The sequence below is a fragment of the Pyrgilauda ruficollis genome, unplaced genomic scaffold (assembly GCF_017590135.1).
Source record: "Pyrgilauda ruficollis isolate IOZ18807 unplaced genomic scaffold, ASM1759013v1 scaffold7, whole genome shotgun sequence".
Taxonomy (NCBI): Eukaryota; Metazoa; Chordata; class Aves; order Passeriformes; family Passeridae; genus Pyrgilauda; species Pyrgilauda ruficollis.
In genome coordinates this window covers 14,385,443-14,404,941 of record NW_024528821.1, presented here as the reverse complement: position 1 = coordinate 14,404,941, position 19,499 = coordinate 14,385,443, and the positions used below count along the sequence as shown (strand labels likewise).

The 19,499-nt window shown below is 56.4% G+C and overlaps 5 protein-coding genes across 5 annotated transcripts in view; 3 read left to right on the top strand and 2 right to left on the bottom strand.

Moving 5' to 3' along the window:
- The first annotated feature begins 55 nt into the window (after positions 1–55).
- Positions 56–1,409, top strand: TIMM8A (translocase of inner mitochondrial membrane 8A). Its single transcript, XM_041485298.1, has 2 exons — positions 56–257; positions 626–1,409. The coding sequence occupies exons 1-2, from the start codon at positions 135–137 to the stop codon at positions 785–787; spliced, it is 285 nt and encodes a 94-aa protein (XP_041341232.1). The 5' UTR covers positions 56–134; the 3' UTR covers positions 788–1,409.
- A 964-nt stretch (positions 1,410–2,373) lies between these two features.
- On the bottom strand, positions 2,374–6,257 carry LOC121363166 (magnesium transporter NIPA2-like). The gene is made up of 5 exons (XM_041485296.1): positions 6,097–6,257; positions 5,934–5,990; positions 4,843–4,933; positions 4,557–4,717; positions 2,374–3,631 (listed from the first exon to the last, which is right to left on the bottom strand). Exons 1-5 carry the CDS (start codon positions 6,212–6,214, stop codon positions 3,006–3,008), a joined length of 1,053 nt encoding a protein of 350 aa, XP_041341230.1. The 5' UTR covers positions 6,215–6,257; the 3' UTR covers positions 2,374–3,005.
- Positions 6,258–6,272: 15 nt separating this feature from the next.
- On the top strand, positions 6,273–11,836 carry TAF7L (TATA-box binding protein associated factor 7 like). Its single transcript, XM_041485295.1, has 11 exons — positions 6,273–6,483; positions 7,356–7,434; positions 7,592–7,725; positions 8,071–8,197; positions 8,362–8,420; positions 9,425–9,497; positions 9,888–10,001; positions 10,103–10,291; positions 10,392–10,504; positions 10,780–10,839; positions 11,435–11,836. Exons 1-11 carry the CDS (start codon positions 6,418–6,420, stop codon positions 11,477–11,479), a joined length of 1,059 nt encoding a protein of 352 aa, XP_041341229.1. The 5' UTR covers positions 6,273–6,417; the 3' UTR covers positions 11,480–11,836.
- A 420-nt stretch (positions 11,837–12,256) lies between these two features.
- Positions 12,257–18,114, top strand: LOC121363205 (aryl-hydrocarbon-interacting protein-like 1). Its single transcript, XM_041485340.1, has 7 exons — positions 12,257–12,402; positions 13,024–13,203; positions 13,396–13,584; positions 13,656–13,832; positions 13,957–14,098; positions 14,480–15,069; positions 17,965–18,114. Exons 1-7 carry the CDS (start codon positions 12,307–12,309, stop codon positions 18,112–18,114), a joined length of 1,524 nt encoding a protein of 507 aa, XP_041341274.1. The 5' UTR covers positions 12,257–12,306.
- DRP2 (dystrophin related protein 2) overlaps positions 16,852–19,499 on the bottom strand; it is a 27,698-nt gene continuing 25,050 nt past the window's right edge. Inside the window, 2 exon segments of the mRNA XM_041485339.1 lie at positions 16,852–19,346; positions 19,348–19,489. Of these exon segments, the coding sequence (XP_041341273.1) occupies positions 19,208–19,346; positions 19,348–19,489 (281 nt within the window). The 3' untranslated portion in view covers positions 16,852–19,207.

The following is a 19,499-nucleotide window of genomic DNA, read 5'->3' as shown; positions in this document are numbered from 1 at the left end:
CCCGCCGGCAGGGGGAGCGCGGCGGGCGGGCGCGCACGCGCGGCGCGGGCGGAAGGGGCGGGCGCGGCACCGGCGGCACGTGAAGGTCGCGGCGCGGCGGCGCCGGGAGGGAGCGGGGGGACAGCGGGAGCGCCATGGACCCGCCGTCCGCCGCCGGGCTGGGCGGGGCCGACCCCCAGCTCCAGCGTTTCATCGAGGTGGAGACGCAGAAGCAGCGCTTCCAGCAGCTGGTGCACCAGATGACCGAGCTGTGCTGGGTACGGGCGGCGGGCAGGGCCGTCGGCTCCGGTGACCCGGTCGCGATGGTGGGGCAAGGCGGGCTGGGAGGCCGCGCAGACCTTTGTCCCCGGGGGGAGGAGGCTGATGGGGACAAAATGGAGCCGCCGTGGGAGCAGCCCCAGCTCCGGTGAGCACAGAGCGGGAGGGGGCGGCTCTCCGGGAGCGGCGGGGCGGGCAGAGCCGCGCGTGGGGAGGGCTCGGATGCGCCCGAGGCGGGCTGAGGGTCCCGAGAGGATCGCGATCCCGAGGTGGCGGGAGGTGCCCAGAGGCGCGGCCCCGGTGCGGGGTGGGGTGGGGGCGTCGGGCTGCGGTGCCCCCGGCACCAACGGGCCCCCGCTGTGTGCAGGAGAAGTGCATGGACAAGCCGGGCCCCAAGCTGGACAGCCGGGCTGAGACGTGCTTCGTGAACTGCGTGGAGCGCTTCATCGACACCAGCCAGTTCATCCTGAACCGGCTGGAGCAGACGCAGAAGTCCAAGTCGGCCTTCTCGGAGAGCCTGTCCGACTGAGCCGGACCCAGCCCCGCCGGGCCAGGCCCTCGCCCATGCCCACTCCTGGTCACTCCGCTGCCCCAGGATCAGCTCGGGGGGTAGGATTTGATTAAATGCCAGTCTCGGGGAAGTCGCAGCCAGATGAGAGCTCACACCAGACACAAGGACGCTCCACGTTGGGGTGATGTGCTGCTCCGGGCCCTGCGGGCCAGCGGCCACCTTTGTGCTGGGAGCCCGGTGCCATGCAGGGAGCGTTTGGAGCCCTCGGCTGAGCAGAGGGGTGCTGATGCTCGTTTCACAGATGCTCCCAGCGCTGATGGGAAGCTCGGCTCTGGGTGAGGCCAGCCTGCCTTAAACAGTGCTGCACAAAGCAGCCCTCCTGGGCACATCCTCACCCGCCCCGGGCACCATCGCTGTGCAGGCTGGGACAGGCACCCTGAGCAAGAAGAGCATGTTGGGAACAGTGATCATCCCAGGCAGTGCCACTGCTGGAAAGTACTTCCAGGCTTCCATACATAAATCCTTCATACGGCCAAGTGACCAATTTTCACACTGCAGCACAACTCTGTCGATGCTGACTTGCTCCATTAACTGCTTTCCCTGGGTAAATGTAATAAATATTAACTGGGTCAATTTTTAATATGAGATTCTCCTTTTTTCAGATAGATCACTACTAAGAATGGAAAATCTGGCCTTCTTGCCACTCCCCCTCCTTCCCAATTATCCTATTTATGGCGAAATTAGTAGGAAGGAGATATAACTGTCTTCTGGCTAGAAGGCCTTTTCTGAATTCTGATTTGTTACTCAATTAATTTGGTCTCATGAATCATACTTTTTCTGGGAGAGGCTGTGGCCTTTCCTCTTCTTCCCCAAAAGGTTAACAGCTCAATTAATTTGGTCTCATGAATCAGAATTGTTTCTGGGAGAGGCTGTGGCCTTTCCTCTTCTTCCCCAAAAGGTTAACAGCTCCTGCTGTCCTGGAGAGTAGTTTCTTTAAAGAGACTAAATGCAGGGAATAACTAACTAGCTGCTTTATAACCTCGTGCCCCTTCACCTGTGGAGGTCACTGGCCTGAGGCCTGTGGGTGTGTCTTCTGGACCTCTGTCCCCAGGACACAAAGAGGAGCTTCAAACTGGAAAAACAACCAAGTACTGATCAGCTCTCTGGGAAGGCAGCAGCATTTCAGCAGTGCTCGTATGCTGCAGGGCTCTGGGAAGCCTGGAGTGACCCTGACAGTGGTCTGGAGCTCTACACAGGAGCCTGGTACAGCAGTTCTGCACACAACCCACTGCAGGGGCTGCTGGACGGAGCGTGGGAGCTCCTAGTGGGGGCTTGTAGCCAGCAGCCTCCCTGGGAACAAACTCAGGATGTGTTCAGCAGCTATGCAGATGTAAACCCATGTCAGTGAGGACACAGCTGTCTAGTTATCTGTCAGAAACTTACCTCAATAGCAGAAAAGGACTAGGTTCCCAGAGTAGATGATTCCCTCTCCTGTCCTAACCTGAGTTTCTCTGGAGCACTCAGAGTTCTTCCTACCCCTGTGATCCTCTATGCCTTCCAGTGTTCACCCAGCTCTTGGTATAAATGTATCACTCCCCACTGGGTAACTGAACAGATCAGTCTTTAATAGCACACAGGAAGCTTCATCAACCTGCGTTGCAGACATTGCACAAAGAGGTTGTCCCTCTCTAAGAGCCACAGCAGCATGTGGCAGCACCACTGAAGTTTCCCAGTTTGGGCTGTATTCTGTTTTTGGATGTGAATCTGTAAATAAATTCTAGCAGAGTGAGCAAAATCAAGTACTTGACAGAGGAATTTTTGCATTAATACTCTCTGAATGTCACCTTTAAAGCCAGACATCCATCTTCTCTCTGTGCAGCCATAGCACCATGTTAGATCGTTCTGTAACTGTTAATTCTGGGGTTAAAAAAAACAGTGTGAGCCTCCCCAGATGTGTGATCTGCCATGGAGTCAGGGTTAGCACTGTGTTAGTGCTGCAGGCCTCTCTGCCCTGACGAGGGCAGATTAATTCTTTACGTAAGAGTGAAGAGGCACAGGATGCCAGGAACTGGGCAGTTCCCAGGGCTCCTGTCTGTAGCCACAGGAGGCTGCTGGCCCTGCCAGCCTCCTGTCAGCGTGGTGGTGCCTGGGGCAGGCAGAGGCTAACTCCTGCAGCACGTTCAGCCTTGGCAGTGGGAGCTGGAAGCCAGCAGTTCAGATGCTTCCTCACCTGCTTTCACTTCTCCTCCTCCTCCTCCTCCTCTGCACTCTGAGAGCCCTTTTCCTCCGAGGGCAGCAGAGGCTGGTGCTGACAGGACTGATGTCTGTCTGCACTGCTCCAGGGCGGGTGTGGCTCTGCCCTGGCTGGCTGCAGGAAGAGGGGCAGGAGGCTGGGGGTGAAGGGCATGTCCCTGAAGGCGTGCAGGAGGAAGATGCCGGACACGATGGTGAGGAAGCCGCTGATGGAGCCGATGATGTTGTCCAGCACCATGTGCTGCCACTCCTTGAAGAGGATGGCAGAGCACGTCATGACTGCCGTGGTGAACAGCACGTAGTAAATGGGTGTGACCACAGAGGTGTTGAAAATGTCCAGGGCTTTGTTCAGGTAGTTGATCTGGATGCTGATGCAGATCACCAGGCACACCAGGAGCACCCAGCCCAGGGGTTCCTTCAGGACTGGCTTCCCAGAGAACAGTTCTTTCAGGGCAATCCCCAGGCCTTTGACACAGGATACAGACAGTGAGCCAATGGCAGAGCAGACCAAAACATAAACCAGGACGTTGCTCTGTCCATAACGGGGTCCAGCCACAAAGATGAGCAGAAGAGAGCTCACCAGGACACACACAGCAAATACAATGAATCCTTGGGGAAAGAAGAATTCAAGAACTCCCATCAGAACACAGCAACACCAGTGACAGATATGACTGAACAGCAAGTAGAGATGGAGGACAGGCAGGTAACTCCCCCATCAGCCTTTCTGGCCTCCATCTGAAGGGAACACGGTTGGAAAGCCTGAGCAAAGCTGCAGAGACAACAACAGCTCATTACAGTGTGATCACAAGTCAGGTTGTTGGGGATACAGTCTGCTGGGAGTGGCAGGGGCACAGCCAGGCTCCACAGTACTACCAGAGCTGAGGAGCTTTTAACCAGTCCAGCAGCAGACCCAGGAAGATGACAGAAGGCTTGGGAAGCCGTGGCTGAACTCTGCAGACTGGTGGGATAAAAAGGAAAGTGCCACATCACAGGAATGCCCTGCCAGTGCTCCCCCTAATGAGCAGCAATATCTGCCTGTTAGTCTGCTTTGATCCTCTCCTTATGCTGCCTTCCTCCATCTCTTTTGGCTTATTCTGCCATTTGTGCTATTGCCTACATCATATCCTTGTGACTTGATTCATCCTCTAACATAAATACCAGGACTACCTGATCTTGGACACAACTCCTTGAATTCTCTTGCCTTGAATTCTTCTGACTGAATTTCCTCCTCTGTCTTCCCTCAGCCACACCACTACCACCCTTATGTACAGGAATTCCCTCTGCAATTCCTGGCACTGCCACAGGCAGTGTTGACAGCTGCACCTCATTTCTCTGCTCCTCACTTTTTGCATCTATACCTCACAGACAGTAAAAAACCAGCCCACTTGGTAACTATTAATGATTCCAGTGGGGTGTGCAGAACAAGAAACAGCTCAATTAGCTTTTAGTTACGTCTTTTCCAATCTATCCAAGTTGCATCCCACCTTCTACTGTCATTAGCCTGAAGTCAACAGAAATCCTTTTATTTTAGTACCTGGATCTTTCAGCTTCTCTGCCATTGACTCCAGGCTGGAAACCTCTTCTTCCTGTGGAGCATGGATCACCATCACAGTGGAGCCCAGCATACTCAGGATGCAGCCAATCTTCCCGTGAACATTCAGCTGCTCATTCAGGAAGATGGAAGACAGAACTGCACTGAAAAAATAAAAAAAAAAATCCAAAACCAATTAGAACAACAAATAGATACCTGAAGGAAGAGAGTAAAGAACTGCTTTCATCACTAAGGTAGGTGAAGTGAGGCTGTTTCTAAGGCTGCTTACCTAACAAGGACACTCAGAGCACCCAGTGGAGTTACCAGCGTTGCAGGGGCAAAGGCATAGGCAGCGAAATTTGCAGCTTCTCCAACTCCCACTGCAAGAGAAACTCCTGTGAACTCAAAGTGGGAGCAACTCACCATAATACAAGTTTGAGTGTAGTCAGAAAAGCCTCAGCTTCCTCCTGAGCATGCTGTTTCTCGGAGGTATGTTGAGCAAGCAGGGAAGAACAGCACCAGCAAGAACAAGCAGAAGGCCCACACGGGTTCTCTTGGGAAGAGAAGGCTCAGTGATCCTTAGTCACATGTGCCTCTACAGTGAGCAGCAACCACAGCAAAGTATTTCCGCAAAGCTGAAGGGCATCTGTCCTTTTCCTGGAACAGCTTTTTAAAGGGTAAATCAGTTACAGTTGGTTCTTAACATTGAGAAGTGTAAAGTAAAGCTGTTGAAATTGCTGTACATGGTGCTGGATGTGCCATTATCACTACATCCTCAGGGCAGGCCGCTTCAGAAGCACTTAACCCAAACCAGCCAAACCAGCTCCTCAGCTCCTGCTTAGCAGAGAAACTTGGTAATGCACAAGACTTTAGAATAGTTTAATTACAATGAGATCAACATCATCATCAGAAACTTGGATAGAACTCAAGCAGTCAAACAAAAATGGTAGTAAGAAAACATGAAAGTGACTGGAAACAACCACAACCACACTCTTAAAAGGGAAGGCTCTGGAGCGACCTAATTGTGGCACTCCAGTATGCAAAGGGAGCCTACAAGAAAGAGAGAGAGATACTTTTAACAAGGGCATGGAGTGACAGGACAAGGGGGAATGGGTTGAAACTGAATGAGAGGAGGTTTAGATAAGATGCCAGGAATTGTTCCCTGTGAGGGTGGTGAAGCCCTGGCACAGGGTGCCCAGAGAAGCTGTGGCTGCTCCATCCAGGGAAGTGCTCAAGGCCAGGTTGGACACGGGCTTGGAGCAACCTGGGATAGTGGGTGTTCCTACGGGAGGGGGTTGGAACCCTTAAGGTCTCCACCATCCCAAACCATTCCGTGATCCCATGATAAGTGCGGTAGCACAGTCCGAGCGCGGTACTTACTGCACAGCAGCCCGGCCCACCAAAGCCACTCTCGCAGGTATGCGTGCCCTCCTTGCCCTGAGTGCGGAGGAAACAAACGAGAAACCTCAGATGAAACCAAACAGAATTCTGTTCAGGACCCTCGGGGGATCCAGCGGGAGCAGCGCCCCGGGAGCGGCCGTACCTGCCCGGGCGCGGCCGCACAGCCGGAGCAGCCCCTTCTTCTTCAGGACGAAGCTGCCACCGATGAAGGCGCTGGAGGCCAGGGCCAGCCCCAGCCCCGCACCGAACCCGGCCCCCATGGCCACGGGCACCTGCCGGCGGGGGGGGCCGGAACGGGCAGGGAGCGGAAGGGGCGGTGCGCGGGCCGGCTTCCGCGGGGCGGCACCGGGCCGGGAGCGGGGCTGCGGGCGGCTCTGGCGGCCGGCCTGGCCTCGGGTCTCCGTGCAGGAGCCTTCCCCGGGCGAGGTGACGGCGTGTTTGTGGCGGAGCTGGAGGAGGCGGCATGAGCAAGGGCAAGGACGATGCTCCGCACGAGCTCGAGAGCCAGTTCGTGCTGCGGCTGCCCCCGGTAAGAGCTCGCTCCGTGCCGGCCCCTCGCGGCCACACCGGGCTCGGCCCGGCTGCCCGGCCAGCACCGGCTGCCGCAGGCGGTAACAAGGCGGGGGGAAACTGCGGCTCTGGGATGTGGAAGCAGGCTGGGTGCTTTGGGGCCTGGGTAGCCCCTTCCCACCCTTTGGAACGGATTTTCCACAGCCTTCCCTGGAGAGGTGTTCCTGCCACTCAGAGCAGGAGGCTCAGAGACAGCCTAGAGGGTTTGGGAGGACCTTTCTGTAAGGGTTTAACAAGTGCTGGCTTTTTATTTGCAGTGGCTATACATCCCCTTGCTGCTGTTTGTTATATGCGTAAAGCTGAGGCCCTTTTTGTGGTGCCCAGTGACTGGATGATAAAGTGAAGCCAAGTTTTACCTCACCATGAGGAAGAACTTTCCGTTGAGAGTGGCAGAGCACTGAAACGGTGGCCAGGGAGGCTGTGGAATCTCCCTCTGGAGACATCCCAAACCCACCCGGATGTGTCTGTGTATCACCTGCTTCAGGTGTCCCTGCCTTGGCAGGGGGGTTGGACTGGGTAATCTCTTTTTCCTCCCCCAGTTATTCTGGGATTCTGTGAGGAGCTCTAACTGCTCACGGTGCTGTGGAGCTCTGGCAGGTGTCTCTGTCAGGGACCTCACACCACTGTCACAGCTGTGTTGTGCAGGGGCATGGAGAGCACTGGGAACAGCAGAGCCACGTTAACATGGTGTTTGGACGTTGCTGTTCACTGTGGGTCCTGCAGTTGCTGTCCAGCTGTGGATGGCAGGTGTTTAAAGCTGGGTAGGTTGGGCAGAAGCCTTTGGTAATTCTTGGAGGAAGCATACCAGCTCCTGAAGAATTCCCTTCTCAGGAATATGCGTCGACTGTGCGGCGAGCAGTCCAGTCCGGGAATGTCAACCTGAAGGACAGGCTCACCATTGAGCTGCACGGTGAGTGAGCAGCACCAGGGCATCTGCTCCAGCCCTGCCCACAGCTGGAGCTGTGCCACCTGCACGTGTTGTCCTGTGAAGTTCCTGCTGCCCAGGGCTGTATTTCCCGGGGTGGCTGCTGAGGCACAGCCCTGACCTGCCCCCTGGTTCTCCCCAGCGGACGGGCGCCATGGGATTGTCCGTGTGGACCGGGTGCCACTGGCAGCCAAGCTGGTGGATCTGCCCTGCATCATCGAGAGCTTAAAAACCATTGACAAGAAAACCTTCTACAAGACAGCAGATATTTGCCAGGTATGAGCTGTTCTTCATGCCTGCACCAACAGCTTAATTCACTGCTCCCCCTCCAGGTAAACCCCTGTACACTTTGGCAACTGGACACCCATTATAACATACCCAATTCCTGTATCTCACAGTACTAGCAGTTTAAAATTCCCCATTCCACTTGGTTTTTAGAAACTTCATTCCTGAAGTGTGAAATGTGATTGTCCTTGTGGCAGCTTAACTGCTGCTGTATCCAGCTGAGCTGGGGGTGCAGCTGTGTTTCCCACACCCTGTGCCCCTGAATCCCCTTGGCTGACAATGTGCGGTGGGCAGTCACTGTTCCCTCACATCCCTGTGTTCATGTGGGGATTCCAGATGCTTGTTTGCACTGTGGATGGTGATCTGTACCCACCTTTGGAAGAGCAAACAGTGACCACTGACCCCAAGGCAAACAAGAAGAAGGACAAGGACAGAGAGAAGAAATTCATATGGAATCATGGCAGTGAGTAGAGGCTGTGCAAACCCCTCCACCGCAGCACCCCACAGCTGCCAGGTTCTGGCAGTGCTGCTGCTCTGTTGCAGAAGGGATCTTCTCCCTTCTGAAGAGACGTGCTTCTCTCACTGGGCCATCTGCCTGACACATGAAATCTGTCTCCTCTGTCACAGTCACTCTGCCCCTGAAAAATGTCCGGAAGCGGCGATTCCGGAAGACAGCTAAGAAGAAGGTGAGTTGCTTCTCACCCAGATGTAGATGAAATACCCAAGGGCTAGGAGGGCAGAGACATTAGAGCTGTAACTGTGATTGGTCCAGAAGTCATGTGTTTTCTAACATTTGTTCACTTTCCTTGCCTGAGATGAGGGTGAGGGTAGGGTAGTAGATTTAAACACTTCTTTGGGTGCTTCCTCTGTATTTTCCAAGATGCTCCTGAGGGGAAAGTCCTGTGTTCAGAGCACTGATGGACTTCATTCCTGTGGCTGCCTTGCCAAACCACATCTCTTCCTGCTCATAGAGAAGAAAGGAAGAAAGACTCACATGGAAATGAGGTTTCACTCATTCCTGCTTTTCCAGCTTAAATCTTCTCTTTATGCATGGCCCATTCCCTTCCCCAAATAGTACCACTGTCACTTCTGCTGGGGGAGTGACAACAGATGGAGCTCAGAGACTGTCTCTGTGCATTTGCACAAGCCAGGCAAGGTGTTGGGGAGATGCAGCACCCTGAGGCTGGGAAGACTTGTTCTTCTCTCCTTTGCAGTTTCTGAGAACAGGGTTGAGTGTGATTTTGCATGACATTTGGGAAGCAAATTACTTGAGACATTCTTGTAGCCCACAGGAGAGATTTGATATCACTGCAGTAAAATTCCTGACTAATTTAAAAGTGAAAAATGAAGTCTTTTTTTAAGTGGGATGGGAAGGATTTGAGTTCAGTTGAGTTGACCGTCAACACCTCAAGGACTTTCTGCATAGACACAGAAAGTCTTACAAAATACATAGTATAAACAGAAAAGTGAGAGCACTCAACCTACCAAGGTACAAAAAAGATGGATTGTTTTTTAGGGGGTGCAAATTACTTCACAGTTAAATATGAGCAAATTCTGAGCAGAAAGCAGAAGATAAGAAAGCCTTGAACCAGTGCTCTATCCAGAGGTGGAGCCTTGTAGTTGGCCAGCACCAGCAGCATGCACAAGGCATTTAACAGTGTCTCTGCTCTCTTTCCCCTCTCTGGCCCAGTATATTGAGTCTCCTGATGTGGAAAAAGAGGTGAAGCGTCTCCTGAGCACCGATGCTGAGGCTGTCAGTGTCCGTATCCTTTTAGTGGGGAAAAAAGCTCAGGAGGAGGACAAGGACATGTGTGTGACCTGGGGGTTCTGGAAGGAGCTTTGCATGGGTGTGGGACACTGGGACATGAACACACAAGAGGCACCGAAGTTTTGGAGCTTCATCTTTGCCTTGTTCAGAGTTAATTGTTTCCTTAGGGTGACATGTCTTGTGGACTGTGCTGTTGTAGTGAGAAGGAACTGAAATAGTGGAGGAAAAGTCATTAGGAAAGTCATGGGATGTTTCATCCTGGGGATCCATAGGTACAAGGCCAGACTGGATGGAGTGGCAGTGATCTGCCATTTTTAGCCTCTTCCATCACAACTGCATCTTCCAAGTTCCTCTTTTTCCCTTGACTCACCTGTTCCTGCTTCAGGCTGGGAAGTCATTGCTGAAGACGAAACAAAAGAAGTGGACAACCATGGTTCACTCACCAGCCTGGACATCTCCTCCCCAGGGATGTCAGGGCATAAGCAAGGCCATGGCTCAGGTGCAGTGGGGAAGGCTGTTTTATTTCTAGGTGTGGTCCCTGGCAGGCAAAGGGCACTGGCAGGTCATCAGGTGTATTTTAACTCTTTTGCCCCCATCTAGAACACGATGAGCTGCGGGAGATATTTAATGACATCAGCAGCAGCAGCGAGGATGAAGATGAGAGGGATCATCATGATGATGAAGACCTGAACATCATGGACACTGAGGAAGACTTGGAGAGACAACTGCAGGACAAGCTGAATGAGTCTGATGGGCAGCAGCAGGAGAATGAGGGGTCCAACCAGATCGGTGAGTGGCCAGCAGAGCATGGCAGAATTGTTGGGATGCCGGGCAGGCTGTGCTTCCCAGCTCTGCTCTGCTCTGGGCCTGAGCTCGCTCTCCCTTCCAGCCATGGGCATCCAGAAACAGATTGACAACCTGAAAAGTAAACTCCAAGAAACTCAAGACAGGAGGAAGCGCCAGGAAGATCTCATCATGAAAGTGGAGAACCTTGCCCTCAAGGTGAGAGCTCTCCTGGGGTCTCTTCAAACCTGCTTAACACTGGCTTGCCATTAGATCCAGCAGGCTGATTTGGAGAAGCCAGGAGCCTTTGCCTGCTGGGTTAAAAATAGTTGTGGTGTGGCCATACACACTCCAGCATTTCTCTGTGGAGGCAAAGTAATCTGTGAAACTGGAGGAGACAAGGGGGTGGTTGTCACTGCAGCATGTGACGTGTGGTAGCACCCATTCTGCTGAGAGCACACTGGTAGCTGTGGTCTCCATGTTTGTGTCTGCAGACCCGTCTCCAGGCCGTGCTGGACGAGTTCAAGCAGCAAGAAGAGAGAGAGAAGCAGCAGGTGAGGAAACTCCCACAGTGGAGTTGGAGGTACTGGGGCACAACACTGCTCTAGGCTTGGTGTGACAGAGTTCCCTGAGTCTTCTAGCACACAGCTGCTGTGAACTCCAGGTTACAGGTCAGGTGGGGGTGTATCTGTACCTCAGGTGGGGTTGTATCTGTAGTTGCACGGAGCTTCCCAAGGCAGAAGGAGATACAAGGAGTAGGGTTGACTGCAGCCCACCTTCTGGAGGAGCCAAACCATGTCCAGTCAGCAGTCCAGAGCTCTCAGGATTGCTGCTGGGGTAAAACACAACACACAAACCTGTTAGCACCCCTGTAGAAGGGGTGGCAGAAGGAAGGCAGTGGCTGTAGGGCTGTGGCAGATTTCCTGCCTGGGCAGCTCTGTTCCAGCCTGGTACCAGGGAAGGAGGTTCTCACTCTCAGATCCCTGTGGGCAGTGCCAGTCCTGTCCCAGAGGAGCCCAAGCACAGCTCCAGGCAACACCCAGGGAGAGCAGCCACTGGTGTGGGTAGAAGATGTGCAAGAACACAAAAATGCTGGGGCTGCCTGGGGTCCCAGAGGTGCCTTACTGTAACATCTCTCTCTCTTCCCAGATGGCATCCCTGCAGGAGCAGCTGGAGTCCCTCATGGAGAAGTGAGCAGTGGGCCTGGGTCTGTGAGCAGAGCTGGAAGTGGCGGTCACCTGCCACACTGCCTTGCTTTAGTCACACACTTCTGCTGCCATGTGCTGCTGGGCAGTGGTACAGGGTCCATGTCCAGAGCTGATTTCACATCCACTGTGCTGGGTTTGGCTGCTGGAGCTAAAGTATTGGACTATGCCTGTGAGAGCAGCCAAAACAACAGATTTACTGTCAGCACTGGCCTCCCAGGACAGCATGGTGCTGGTTTCTGCATCCTAATGAGTCTTGGGTTTGATGGGCTGTGGCCTGGTAAGAGTTTGTTCTTGCGTTTGAGGAGTGCTTATATCTGCAAACTCAATAAAGTTTCCTTTTCAACGCTGGTCTGCTCCTTTGTGGTCTCCCAACCACACAGTCCCTGGCAGGGAGCCATGCCTGGGCACCTTTGGTGGGGCACTGCTGGGCTCCTTCCCAAAGTGCTCTTTGTAGAGCTGGGTCAAAAGTGCTGGCACTCAGTGGGAGGAACGAGGCCCTCCTGATCAGGGGGTTCCTGTAATTCCTCACAGACTATGCAGGCAAATCCCAGATTAACCTGACAGGGTGGGAAGAGGATTAGAAGGGCGGTTACAGAAAGCAACAGAGGACACTGGGGGCTTCAGCAAGTGTGTGCTAGGAGGGGACAGCCCTCTCACAACCCGAGGGCAGGGGAAGAAGGCTCTGCCCCCAGCACAGAAAGGAAAAGGTCAGCAGGAGCCCTGGAAAATGTGTATGTCCAGATAATCCAGAAAGAGACACCTAAGGAAGACGTGGAGCTCTAGAAGGGCCAAGAGTGCGATCTGTGAGCAGCCATGGAAGAAACCTACCTGCTGAATGTGGAAGGGGTCAGAAAGAAGATTCTGCATGGAGGCCAAGGGGAGCTGCCGAAGTTGCAGGATGGGAGCAAGGTAAATGGTCTGGGTTGTTCCTCCAGAGCCCTGGGAGAGGGAGTGGGTCTGACATCCCTGCCCATTATGGCTCACCAGCCCAGCTCCAGGTCTGGGAAGACTGAGAGCCCTCACAGCAGGGGTGCAGGAGGGGCTGGTTTGGGCACAGGCAGCCAAATTCCTCACAGTGACAGCTGGCAGTGCCCACGGCCTCACCTTGCACCGGGCCTGGGACACCCCCTCCCCCGGCACCCTTAGAGCTCGGCAGCCTCGGTGGGCTGCTGAAACCTGCCTTTCCTGCCATGTGCCAAGCAGGACCGAGATGTGCCAATGGGCTGCTCCTGGGAGACTCCCCAGCCTCTGATCACTGTGGGTTCCACCAGGCCCTGGAGCATACTGTGAGAGCTCTCTCTGCATGGGGCAATAAAGGGGACCCGAAGGGAGAAGGGAGCTATAGCATGGATGGATGTTAGGACATTCCACCATCTGCGTGCTGTCTCAAGTGGGCAAGAGGCACAATCTCCTGCTGTGGAGGGAGAGCTGCCAGTCAGACCAGCACAGTGCTGGGAGCAGGCTTGACCCCACAGCTGAGGTCATGGTGGCTGCCGGGGGGGTCTCACCACTGGGCCCTCTCTGGGCCAGTTCACCTTCCACTTCCAGACGCTGAAGGATGACTTTGAGCGGACGGTGATCGATGACAGCCGGGAAGCCGGCATGCCCATGGAGATCATCGTGGGCAAGATGTTCAAGCTGGAGATCTGGGAGACGCTGCTCAGCTCCATGAGAACTGGGGAGGTGGCGGAGTTCTGGTGCGACGCCATTGTGAGTGAGGGGCCCAGAGATGCCCATTTCCCTCCTTCCTGCAGAGACAGGACACAGAGCCACGCATCCCAGAGATGCTCTGGCCATGTCTGGTGCAAACACAGCCTGTCACTTGGCCTCAGCACCGGGAGGCTGCCCCAGACAAGGGGGTGCAGCCCCCCCAGGGCTGAGTAGGGTGCTCCCTCCTTGCAGCACACAGGCATGTACGCCCTGGTGTCCAGGGGCATGCGGAGGATCGCGGAGGGCCGGGACCCCCTGGAAGGGCAGAAGCACCGCTGTGGCATGGGCAACATGTTTGACTACCACAGCACGGGCTACGAGGACCTGGACGAGCTGCAGCGGACGCCACAGCCTCTCATCTTCATCATGGAGCTGTTCCGGGTAAGGGGATGCTGGGGATGGCTGCCAGAGCGGGAACAGCCGGGACAGCCACTCAGCTCCTGCTTGGGCAGGTGGAGGACCCCTCAGCGTACAAACGTGACACCTGGGCCATGAGCAAGGAGGAGAAACTGGCAGCAGTGCCCGTGCTGCACAGCGAGGGCAACCGCCTGGTGCTGCGCAGGGAGTTCGCACAGGCGGCCGCCAAGTACCAGGAGGCTGTCATCTGCCTCAGGAACCTCCAGGCCAAGGTGAGCAGCACCAACACCTCCCCATCTCTGCCTGGGCCACACCTCAAAGCCCTTCCCTGTGTGCCTTGGTGCCTGGGAGGGGATGGACACAGCCGTGAGCTGCCCTGGGTTGCTCGGGGGGCAGGAGAAGCCGTGGGAGGATGGCTGGCTGAAGCTGGAGAGCCTGGTCACGCCGCTGGTGCTCAACTACTGCCAGTGCCAGCTGGAGCTCGGCGAGTACTACGAGGTGCTGGAGCACACCACGGAGCTTCTCCAGAAGCACAATGGTACCTGTGCCCTGCATCCCACCCCTGCTGTGCCCATTCAGAGGATGGGCTCCCGGGGACTCCATCCTCTGAATCCCCTACCCTGACAATGCTCATCCTGCGTCCCTCTGCCTGTGATAGTGCCTGTGTCATCTGGATCCCTGTGTCCCAGTTTGCCCCCACCCACCAGCATCCTTCCCCTTCCCATGATGATCCCTGCACTCCCTGTGCCCTGCTGTCTGCAGTGGCAGTGCACAGCCCAGGTGTCCCTGCCCTCCCTACAGGTGTGTCCACCCTACACCCCACATGTGCTTGACGTCCCCTGGTCCCCAGGTCTCCAGCTCCTGTGGCTGGTGGCCCTGAGCTGCAGGACGCCCACTGAGGGCTCTCCTCTCCTGGCAGACAATGCCAAGGCCTATTTCAAGCGGGCAAAGGCCCACGCCGCTGTCTGGAACGAGAGGGAGGCACGGGAGGACTTCCAGCGCGTGGCTCACCTCGACCCCTCCATGGCGGCCGCGGTGAAGAAGGAGCTGAAGCAGCTGGGGGAGAGGATGAGGAAGAAGCACGTGGAGGATCGGAAGCGCTACCAGGGCCTCTTCCAGTCATCCCAGGGTGTGAAGGCCCGTGAGGGGCAGGAGAGCAGGGAGGTGGGCGATGGGGCACCTCAGGGGGAGGCTGGGGTCCAGGAGAGCCCTGGGCAGGGGGAGCAGGGTGCTGAGACCAGAGCCACAGAACAGTCCAGGGCTCCCCAGGCAGAACAAGGGACCCCCAGGGCTGGGGGTGAAGGGGAAGCATCAGGAGGAGAAGAAGTCCGGGGAGAGCCTGTGGGAGAAGAGGTGGAAAGGAGGGATCACATAGCAGTGGGGAAAGAAGAAAACCTGGACACCTGTGGGGCAAAGCCAGAGAGCCTGGGAACAGAGGAGAAAGATGAGAAAGATGAGGGGGAAGAGGAGAAGAAAGAGGAAGAAAAAGAGGAGAGCAAAGAGGTAAAGGTAGGGAGGGTTGCAGAGGAAGAAGATGGAAAATTTGAGGAGGAGAAGGAGGAGGTAGACAAGGAAGAAAAGGAAGACAAAGTGGAGGGGGGAGAGAAGGTGGAGAGGAGAACAGAGAAAAAAGATGAGAAATTAAAAGAGGGTGAAGAAGTAGAGAAGGAAGAAGAAAACAAAGAAAAAGAGAGGGAGGAGGAGGCAGTAGTGAAAGGAAAAGAGAAGGACAAAGAGAAGGAGTGTCTACCAGCAAAAATGGAACAGCTTGAAGCAGGGCAATGTGGGACAACAGGGGAGACAAAGGCAGCTGGGCTACCGCAGGGCTTGGAGCAAGGAGCCAGCAGAGCAGAGGGAGCTGGCACAGGCAGCGAGGCCCAGGCTCAGCCAAAGAGAGCCCCACATCTGGGGCCTCCCAGCGAGGGGACCCCAGGGCTGGAGGATAAAACATCTGGAGAGGCTCTGGGAGAGGTGAGCGGCAGGGAGCAGGGAGCAGGCAGGGGACAAGAAAATGCTGGGGAAGGCAACATCCCCCCAGAGAGCTTCACCCCTGGGGAAGGTGAGGAGCTGGGTGGAGGGGCAGAAATACCCCCGTGCCCCATAGCAGCCAGAGAAGGGGGTGCTGCACCCCTGGAGCAGTGCAGCAAGGAGCAGGGCAGTGACCAGCCCTGAGCAGGGTCAGCTCCCCTGCCTGGGGTACAGCTGCCAGGCCACTGCCAAAGAGGCACAGCACAGGCAGCAGGGCTCCTGTACCCGGAGAGGAGCCCCGGGGCTGGGGACTGGCCCAGCAGTGACACGGGAACAATGCTGTCCTCACCCTGCCACCGCCGGGCACACCCCTGCCCGACTCAGCGGCTCCAGCGCCTTTCAGCTGGGTGCCACCGAGCTCTGCTGGCTGAGAAATAAAAGCTCTTCCCTGGCACCGTGGGCTGGATTTGTTCCTGAGCGTGACCAGCTTCCCTGAGCACATCCCACAGCTCCTGCCTTGCCCTGAGCCCGTGGCACACGGATGGGGCAGTCTGGGGCTGCTTTCAGAGGGGTGGTCAAGGAGGCTGCATTTCACCCCCCTTAAGCTCCTGAATCTCTCCTGTGTGAGTGTCCCCACCCTGCCCTGCAGTGGCACCGTGTCAGGCCTTTCCCAGCGCTGCCAGCCCTGCCAGGCAGGGTGAGAGCAGGTCCAGCCCAAAAACTGTCTGTCCTGGGCAGGCTTCACCATCAGCCAAGTCCGGGCAGGGGACAGAGCCCAAGAGCCCCTGGCCTTGCCCTGAACTATTCCTCTCTGAATCCCTTACTGTGCCACAAAGGCACAGCAAACACGGGCAGCACTTGGGGCTGGGGTACCCAGACACCTCTGGGCACTGAAAACTTCATGGAGCTCCAGAGAGGAAGGAGGAAGAGGACTGCCTTGCCCACCCAGCACCCCACTGCTGTCTGCCTCCTGCCTGGGGCTGAAGGGTTTCCCACAGCCAAAGTTCCTGGGGGAATGAGGGACTGTCCCCACATAGCCCCTGTCCCACCCCTCACCAGCCACATGGCCTGGACAGGCCTTGTTGGAAGAGGATGAGGATGGTGGCTGGGGGACACGCCTGTGTCTGGGGATCCTGGGGCTCTGCTCACAGCTTTGGCTCTGCCTCGAGTGGTGTGGACAGCCAGGGTGACAGTGCAGGCTGTCCCCAGTGCAGGAGCAGTGCCAGCATGGCACAGCCACGGGGGCTGGCTCAGCCAAGATACACGGATAGAAGAGGCCAGAGCACCGATCCAGGAGTCAGTATAAATACAAATTTATTCTCTTTCCAGAGCAGAGATGCCACAAAGCAGTGAGGACAGCAGCACCAGAGTACATAGTTACCAGAGCATTAGCCAGCCTGCTCCCCTCCCTCACACATCCTGGCTCCCAAACACAGCCCAAGACCCAACCTGGCCACCTCTGCTCCCCACACCTGCCACTGGGGCCAGCAGCTCTGGTCCCACAGAATCCTGCCCTTTTCCTTCCTCCAGTGCCCCCCAAGGCTGGATACTCCTGACCACACCCTCAGGCCAAGCCTCACCCTGCTGCTCCCCACGCTGCTCCCACCCTGCCCCTGGGAGAGCAGAGGGGGCCAGCTGGGTCTCACAGGCTGGCCCGGGGTCACTCTCACCCACAGCCTGACACAGCATGCCCAAAGCCACCCTAATGCCACCACACTGCCCTCCTGCCACTCACCTGGCCGGCAGAGGGGACAGCAAGGACAGCCACCCACGCTGCTGCCAGCAGGCACTGGAGCACTACACGCTGAGCAGCCCTGGCTGTAAGGCTCACACCGCCTTGTCCCTGGCGCGGCCACTGCTCCTCACCCCTGCCAGCAGCCCAGAGCCAAGCCACAGCCCTGCTCACAACCTCCCGGACACTTCAGCACCGTGTCCCGTCCCAGGCAGCACCAGCAGCCTGGCTCTGTCCTTGCAAGCCCCGTTAACCGGGGTGTTTCCCCCCGGTGCCCTGCCCCGAGGGCTCAGGCCTCTCTCTCCTCCCCACAGCCTGTGGCTCCAGAGCAGCAGGGCCATGGCAGCCCCGGCTCTGGGTCACCCTGCAGCACCTGCCTCTGCCTCTCTCGACATAACACAGCCCAAGACAGCCAGCCCGAGGGACCCCTGGGCACAGGAGCCACCACCCCCGGGCTGCCCTGGCAGCTGGCAGAGAGCCTCCCTGCTCTGCCCCGCTCCCAGGGACGGCCTCCAGCCCCAGCCCAGCCCCGAGCTGGGACAGCAGCGGGGCAGCTGCTCCTGGGGACAGCCAGCAGGTGCCCTGCCTGTCCTGCTGCCACCCACGCTGCCAGGCACTTGCATCGCACCAAGGTGGCCTCAGGGCTGGAGAAACCCCCCCTGCAGGGGCTGAGGCTCCCCAGGCACGGAGCCGGCTCTGTGCAGGACTCTGCCATAGCAAAGGCACAGATCCCCAGGAAACCAGGCAGGGTGAAGGACCTGCTGTGGGTCCAGCCCTCAGTGAGCTCCCTCACAGCAGCCCTGCAAGGCAACACCAGCAACAGGGAAGGTGCTGCTTCCCCTGGGCTGGTCTGAAAGTGAAGGGCAGCTACACTTAAGGTATTAGAGTTTAATAGAGTGAGTCCATGAGAGTATTTAAGTACAGTATATATATATATAATATATAGAAATATATGCAAATTAAACAATAAGGCTCTGTTATAAAGACCCTCTCAATATAAGGCTACTAGCTGGGCTGAAGCTCTAACATGGACTCAATCCCTACTCCATAAACCTCACAGACTCTCTCCTGGTGGTATGTGCCTGGCTGGCTGCAGAGCCTGGGGTGGCAGAGTTCAGACATAAGGCTGGCAGCTGGTCACTGTTATAAAGAGTTATTTTAAAAACTGTGTGGCTCCAGGAGTGTTTTGGTACCCATAGACCTGGAGGCTCGTGGGCACAGATGAAGAGTGGGATGCTAAGCTCTGCATCCCCTGAGGGCTACAGGGAAAGGCAGCAGCCCCTGCGTGCCAGGGGAGACTGGCAGTTTTCATGGCTTCAGTTCTTTCTTCTCAACCATCCCACCCAGGCTTGGACACTGTGGCCAGTGACCAAAGCAGCCTCCTGGGGAGCCCACAGTCCCACTCCTGCATGACCTATGTTCCCCTGAGATCTTCTGGAGCTGGCAAGCATCCTGCACCACCAGCTCTGAGGGAGTCTGTGTGAGGTCTGCTGCAGCACAGGGAGCATGGCAGGGAGAGAGGGGGAGGAAAGCAGCCAGGTAGCTGGTTAGGAAAAGCCTCTGGCTCACAGGAGGTGTTAGATAAGGGAGGTCATACCTGAAAGAGAAATAGACAGGTCAGGAAAACAGGACCCAGAGCCACCTGGTTAGAAGGGGGCTGCTGCAGAGCCAGGAGGATCCTGCTCAGGGATGGCAGAAAGTGGGCAAGAGTCTGCATGGGCAGATCACCACCTCATGTTAGTGCTGGCACGAAGCAATGTCTCCCTCTGGCAGCCTGGGCAAGAGACCAAGTGCTGCCCCTGCACTGAGCACAGAGGGAAGGAGCAGAATGACCAACACCAAAACCCACTGAGTGAGTGGAGTGCCATCCACACACACAACCCCTCCATCCCTGCTGGGAAGAGCTGTCCACGAGCAGCCAGGAGAGCCTGCACCATTGCTTCCATCTCACCAGGCCTCTGGGGCCACGACCTCTCCTGCAGAGGGGTCTGGACAGGGATGAAGGCAGGAGGGGCCCAAAGCTCGCTGCAGGTGGTGCTGGCAGGTCTGTCCATCCTCACGGTGGGAGCCCCGTGGGGTGCAGGTCCTGAGCAGGGCAGAGGCTGCCTTGCAACTCATCACAGGGATCTGTTTGGTCTGTGCTCTTGGCAGCTCTGATGGCCTCTCCTTGCAGGTGTGAAGCCTCCTCCTCCTCCTCAGCTCCCAGGCCACACACCCGTCCCAGCAGCACTGCAGCAGC

What these genes read in the sequence shown, in the direction of transcription:
- TIMM8A (XM_041485298.1), top strand. Translation starts at nt 135, where the DNA reads ATGGACCCGCCGTCCGCCGCCGGGCTGGGCGGGGCCGACCCCCAGCTC. An exon ending in AGATGACCGAGCTGTGCTGG is followed by an intron (nt 258 to 625) that starts GTACGGGCGGCG and finishes CGCTGTGTGCAG; the next exon opens with GAGAAGTGCATGGACAAGCC.
- LOC121363166 (XM_041485296.1), bottom strand. Translation starts at nt 6,214, where the DNA reads ATGGGGGCCGGGTTCGGTGCGGGGCTGGGGCTGGCCCTGGCCTCCAGC. An exon ending in GCTCTGAGTGTCCTTGTTAG is followed by an intron (nt 4,718 to 4,842) that starts GTAAGCAGCCTT and finishes TTATTTTTTCAG; the next exon opens with TGCAGTTCTGTCTTCCATCT. An exon ending in AGAGAAGCTGAAAGATCCAG is followed by an intron (nt 3,632 to 4,556) that starts GTACTAAAATAA and finishes TCTTTCCCCAAG; the next exon opens with GATTCATTGTATTTGCTGTG.
- TAF7L (XM_041485295.1), top strand. Translation starts at nt 6,418, where the DNA reads ATGAGCAAGGGCAAGGACGATGCTCCGCACGAGCTCGAGAGCCAGTTC. An exon ending in GGAAGACAGCTAAGAAGAAG is followed by an intron (nt 8,421 to 9,424) that starts GTGAGTTGCTTC and finishes TCTCTGGCCCAG; the next exon opens with TATATTGAGTCTCCTGATGT. An exon ending in TGAGGGGTCCAACCAGATCG is followed by an intron (nt 10,292 to 10,391) that starts GTGAGTGGCCAG and finishes TCTCCCTTCCAG; the next exon opens with CCATGGGCATCCAGAAACAG.
- LOC121363205 (XM_041485340.1), top strand. Translation starts at nt 12,307, where the DNA reads ATGGAAGAAACCTACCTGCTGAATGTGGAAGGGGTCAGAAAGAAGATT. An exon ending in AGTTGCAGGATGGGAGCAAG is followed by an intron (nt 12,403 to 13,023) that starts GTAAATGGTCTG and finishes TCTCTGGGCCAG; the next exon opens with TTCACCTTCCACTTCCAGAC. An exon ending in TCATCATGGAGCTGTTCCGG is followed by an intron (nt 13,585 to 13,655) that starts GTAAGGGGATGC and finishes CTGCTTGGGCAG; the next exon opens with GTGGAGGACCCCTCAGCGTA.